At 50.1% G+C, this 5,977-nt stretch overlaps 1 protein-coding gene across 2 annotated transcripts in view; it reads left to right on the top strand.

The window, feature by feature from the left end:
* Nucleotides 1-5,508: 5,508 nt before the first annotated feature.
* Nucleotides 5,509-5,977, top strand: part of TMEM220 (transmembrane protein 220) — a 20,212-nt gene continuing 19,743 nt past the window's right edge. The window contains exon 1 of one of the 2 annotated variants that reach the window (XM_034789640.1): nucleotides 5,509-5,761. In XM_034789640.1, coding sequence (XP_034645531.1) covers nucleotides 5,672-5,761 — 90 coding nt within the window. In that variant the 5' untranslated portion in view covers nucleotides 5,509-5,671. The remainder of the gene's footprint in view (nucleotides 5,762-5,977) is intronic. The other variant, XM_034789641.1, reaches the window with a different exon arrangement.

Below are 5,977 nucleotides of genomic sequence, written 5' to 3'. Positions count from 1 at the left end.
AAGCTGGCAGGCTGGAAGGCTTTTTCACTTTTAAGTACTAGAACCCCTCCGGAGGAAGACTCGCCAGGCTGCAGCAGCTAGCTGTGGTGGGAGCCTGCAGGAAGAGTCAGAATAGGGATAGGAAGAGGCGGGAGGGTGGACACTAAGATCCTGGGGTGCCCCAAATTTTTGGGTACCGTACGCAGTCCCTTATGCTGCGTATGCCTAAGGACAGCCCTGCTCTCGACCCATCTTGAGAGTTGGAGAGGCAGAGGCTAGAGATGGAGGCAAGAAGTCTCGGTGTGCAGAAGCAGGGGACTGAGACACAGGAGGGAACAGTCAGTGGAGAAAGTGCCCACTCTGCAGGGGGCATAGATGATAAATTGTTGGCCCCATTCCAGGAGTGTGAGAGGGCTTTCCCTTCACCTCCTCCCCTGGTTCTTGTCACACAGACAGAAAGCAGAAGACCAGAAGTCCGAAATGTAGGCAATGCAATGTTTATTGGGGTTAGTTCCAAGCAAGCATATTCATAGCTCTACACGCCGGCAGTCTGTTTCCCAGTGTTCCGTTCCCTGACACTGCAGAGCGTTTACCTCATGTCCCCCTTCCCAGCTCTGACACTGCAGAGCCTTGCCTGTGTCCCCATTCCCACCTGCTCCTTCTTAACAGGCCCGAATATACCTACAATGCACACCCTCGGTCCCGCCCCTTACAACTCATAGTCATGTTCCATTTTGGAGGGTCGTGAGTCTAGGGTCTTCGTACCACCTCTTTTGTATCCCATGGGAGGGGTAAGGAGTGAGGTTGTGTTCTGGCCAAGGCCAGGTTTTTTCTTTGGCTTTTAGTGTTTCTTATGCCTGCTCCCCGTTCCTTGCCCCTCCCGACTGGTTGCTTGACCTTGCCTTGAGATAGGAGTTGAGGCAGTCAAAGTGTGCGCCTGTATATTATACTCCCACCATGCCCAGTTACACTTTAACTGTTCTTATCTGTAACAAGCCCATGCTAGGCAGAAGCAACATACACTGGTCTTTGACTACACATATTAGTAAGGATCCCTTTGTTCACATATATTAGTATAAGATATGAGTATCAAAAAGTCAAACCCAAAATTCTATCTCAGGCTGACAAACATATATATACTAACAGGGAGATACAGATGCCTGCCTCGCCACCTTGGAAAAGGCTTGAGCTGAACCAAATTCCCCCTGCAGACTGGCCGTGTAGTCTCACTCCCTTGCTGAGTTCCAGAACCATTGAGGTGTATAACCAACCAGATGGGACTGAGACTGGGACCTATGAACAGTTCAAAGGAGCCTTTTTGTGTAAATTTCGGTTAACACTTTAGGCTTATAAGAAAAGGTTTCAGGGTGTGCAAAAGAACAAGGGGCAACGTATATGGAGGTTGGCAGCGGGATACATGAGTACCCCCACAAGTGGGGTAAAGAGGCTGGTGTCACTACCCTGGAATCATTGTATGATCCGATAAGGTTAGGGAAGGCCTATGTCCTCTTGAGCTTAAAATGTGGCTACTGGAATAATCACCTAAGGACTCACGTAGCACGGGCTGATTGGTGGGTCAGTGTGTGGACAGTAGGTCTGGCCACTAAAAGAGACCCAAAGGAGAGTGACCTCAATTGAGGCCGCAACAAGGGGGCACTATGAAGCAGACCCAAATGGGGGTTTAGGTAAAATGAACCTAGGGGGATGGCCTATGTGGATAGACCATCCCCAAGGGATTGCAAGGACCGGAGGTGCAACATTTGTAGGAAAACCAGGCATAAGTGGGCAGGATGCCCAAAGCTTGATGAAATAAGGTTTGCCCAGGACAGAGCAGCTAACTCGTCCTCTGTCCAGCCTAGAAGAAGGCAGCCAGTATCTTAGGTGCAGAGAACAAACTATGTGACTGAACATTTGGAGGAAATCAGTTACACAGCCAGGGGGGTAGAGGGGTGGTGGCAGATGGGCTCCCACTCCAGGCACTGGTATACGTGTCCTGATATACTTTCCTGAGCTCAGATCTGTCTGATCCTCAGTGAAAGTGAAAGGTGGTAGCTAATGGGAAAATATTCATGGGGTGGAAAGATTCTGGGGCAGAGAGAACCCTTGTCAAATCATGTGTGGTATAGCCCCATCGAATGCTGAAGGGCTGTGTAACCTGGGATGAGGTTACAAATGTAAAGCCATTTCCCTTACCCATGGCTCAGATCTCTGTGCGAACCCAGGAAGGAACAGATTGGCTAGTAGTTGGGGTTCTCTGGGATATCAGCTTTGACATCCTTTTGGGGAATATCTTCCCAGCAGGACTCTGTTGAGGGGAGGGAGGACAATGGGTTAATCCCAACAGGGGAGACAGGTCCTTCCATACACACAGCCCTGCGGCTGAGACACAGCTCCAGAGGGGCCTGCCAGGATGGGGGAGCACCTGGAATTGCTGCCTCACCAGACCCTGGGACACCAGAGTCTTGGAGACAGGGCTGGGTATCTTCTGCATTATTCACTGAGAGCCCTATGCTCTGAAGGGGGCAGTACAAGCCTCCTGCAGGAGTCTGGTGCTGCAGGGAGCCATGGAGACAGACAGGGAACACTAATGCTGAAGGCTCAGTCTTGGAGTCCAGGGGCCTGCCTCTGTGGAACTGTGGGGTTCCTTGGGGCCTGGCCCTCTAAAGGGTTCACTCGCAGGAGACTGGTTACAGTCTGGGGCATACACCAGACCCTATGACCCATGACACAATGCAGACTGGCATATTACCCTCCTTTAATTCTTTATTAATTGAGTCCTCTATCAGGCTCTCCATTATCTTGCCTTGATCTGTGTCAGACTGACAGTCCTACAATTAGCTGGGTCATCCCATTTACCCTTTTAAAATACTGTCAATTAACTTTTTTCCAGTCTTCAGGGACTTCCCCAGTGTTCCAAGACTTATTGAAAATCAACATTAACGGTTCAGCAAGCTCCTCAGCCTACACTTTGAACCGTGTATCCAACTGGTTAGTCATAAAAGTCATGTTGTTTTCCTAGCATAGCTTAAGCATCATCAGTAGAGCCCTGCAAATCTGCAGATATTCACTTTATATCTGTGGACCATGTTTGTGGATCAAGGAGCAGAGGCGGATATGCATTTTGTATCCGCGCAGAGCTCTAGTCATCAGTATAAGTGTCAATGTAGTTATGCCAATCTACCACGCCTTCAAAACTGATTGTTGGAAAGCTTCAAAGATTTTTTTTCCCTCTGTACAATGTCCTATCCATGGGCAGCAAAACAGGAAGTCCTTGTGGATGGTTCAATCTTTTCTGCTCATACTGGACAAATATTACAAGTTGAGCTGAAGACAGCTCAGTACAGCTGGATGAAACTGCAGAAGTAATAGTTATACTGGACTCTTCTAAACAGATGTTTATGAACACCTGCAGACAACTCAGGAATTTGTCAGCTGACTTTGTCATTGGAAAGGGGAATTACTCTCACTTGACTGGCAGCTACACATCCCAACATCTGAGTCAATGTTTCCCCAGTTATAAAGAGGCTTTCTATTTGCAGTGACACCAAGTCTGATGCTTCATGTTTACAGCATTTCCACTGAAGGCCAAAAGGCAACATCTAGTCCGACCTGTATAACAGAGGCTGTAGAATTTCACCCAGTTACTCTGTAAGGATCCCAATAACTTGTTTAGCTAAGGCATACCTTCCAGAAATGCATCTGCTCTTGATCTGAAGACTTCAAGGGATGGAGCATACACAACTTCCTGTGGTGGTTTTCTCCAATGGTTGATCATGCTCAGAGTTAGAAATGTGTGCCTTATTTCTACTTTGAATTTGTCTGGCTTTAACTTTCAACCATTGGCTCTTGTTATGCCTTTCCCTGCTATGTTAAAAAGTCCTTTAGTACATGCTGTTTTCTTCTTTTGTTTGCACCATCACACACACCATTGTCACAATTCACATCTTAAGAACCTACACCCTACATGTCTAAATTTGACTATATTACTGTGAAAGTACAATAATTGCACCTACATTAAGGACTAGTCTTTCTGTGATTTGCTAAACAAAACAAGCCACTATACTTTGCCCTTGTATTGTGTATAGCATCTTGCATGCAAAGATATCAGTGTATGTTATTGAATATTTAATACATTATGCCTCTCAATACCCCTGAAAGGTAACTGTCAGAGAATAACAGGGAAGGGCAGAAATTTGATGTTCAGGTACTGCTCCCTCTACTTTCCTTTCCCAGGGTGGAGGGAAGCCTTGCTCTTCCTGATAACCTTGGCTGTGCTGGGTGGTTGTTGTGTCCCACTGGAGGGTCACTTTGTATTGCATGAGAGCTACTGCTGCTGCTCTAAGGCTGTGCCTGACAGGACTGCACAACGTTGCCATCCAGTGTTCTCCAGTGCACAGTGCAGACCCACAGCAGTTCTGAGCTTGCTCATTTTACACCCCTCCCCCACCCTAGGAGACAGCCCTGTAGTTCAGCAAAGAAGCTGTAGGATAGTTAGGGTGACCAGATGTCCCGATTTTATAGGGACAGTCCCGATATTTGGGGCTTTTTCTTATATAGGCTCCTATTACCCTCCACCCTCTGTCCCGATTTTTCACATTTGCTGTCTGGTCACCCTAAGGATAGTGGTTCTCAAACTTTTGTACTGGTGACCCCTTTCACATAGCAAGCCTCTGAGTGTGACCCCCCTTATAAATTAAAAAAACTTTTTTTGTATATTTAACACCATTATAAATGCTGGAGGTAAAGCAGAGTTTAGGGTGGAGGCTGACAGCTCACGACCCCCCATGTAATAACCTCGCAACCCCCAGAGGGGTCCCAATCTCCAGTTTGAGAACCCCTGCTGTAGGAGAAAAGAAGAGCCAGCACAGAGCTGATCGTCCACTTCCTCTCTGTGCGGGGTGTGTGAAAGGCTTCAGCTGGCCAGAAGCTCACACCCACTCGGCTCTCTCCACAGTGATCCATTCTTCTGTAATGTCTACACGCAGCTACTGTAGTTCTCTGTATTTCAGAATGAAGCCCCATGCACTGAGAAAGCTCCAGCTGGTTCGGAAAGCAGCAACAGCAGGGGTCACTGGGAACGTGCCAGCCCCCTGATATACTGCTCTCTGCACTGGCTCTTCTTCCCAAAGCAGAATCCAGCTCCATCCCCCCTTTCTTCTTTTCACTTTTAAACTCAGACACAGCTTGCAACCAACGCCTGGATTTCTCTCCTCCAGCTCCATCCTGGATCCCTCCACTCCCGTGAAACTGACCTGGCCAAACTTTCTAATGGCTTTTTTCCTGACGGTATCACAGGGGCTCTGGTCTGCCCCGACCTCTCTGCTGTTTCCATGCGGCTGATCACAGGCTCCTTGGAACACGATCCTTGGCTTTTGCGACTCCGCCCTCAGCTTGCTACGTCCTGAGTCTTTTTTGGGGGGGGGGATCCCCTACCCACTACATACCCTCAGGGGACCGAGGCCGCCCCCTTACTGTCCTCCGCCCCAAGGAACCGCGTCCGCCCCGTTATCCCCACCCGGGGACAGAGCCCCGCCCCCTTTATACTCTCCCTGACCAGGCCCAGGCCCAGGCCCGAGCCCTGCCCCGTTACAGTCCCCCGGACCAGGAGCAGGACGAGCTCCGTCCCGTCCCGTTAGCCCCGGTTCCGAGCCGGGCCCGCCTAGGCGAGGTGGAGCTCGGCGCGGCCTGGACCATGGCGGGGAGCTGCTCCGGGCCGGGCCGTCTATGGAGACTCTGCAACCTGCTCATGGCCGCCTTCTTCGGGCTGGCGGCCGCCGTTCAGGTGACGCCGGGCCGAGGGCGAATGGAGGGAGGAGGGTGAATGGGGATGGGGTCTGTCAGGTTGGGAGTGAATGGGGAAAGGGGCTGGGGGAGGAGGGTGAATGGGGATGGGGTCAGTCAGGCTGGGGGGTGAATGGGGAAAGGGGCTGGGGGAGGAGGGTGAATGGGGATGGGGTCTGTCAGGTTGGGAGTGAATGGGGAAAGGGGCTGGGGGAGG

This window comes from Trachemys scripta, chromosome 14 (assembly GCF_013100865.1).
Source record: "Trachemys scripta elegans isolate TJP31775 chromosome 14, CAS_Tse_1.0, whole genome shotgun sequence".
NCBI lineage: Eukaryota > Metazoa > Chordata > Testudines > Emydidae > Trachemys > Trachemys scripta.
This window is presented reverse-complemented; position numbering and strand designations above follow the sequence as displayed.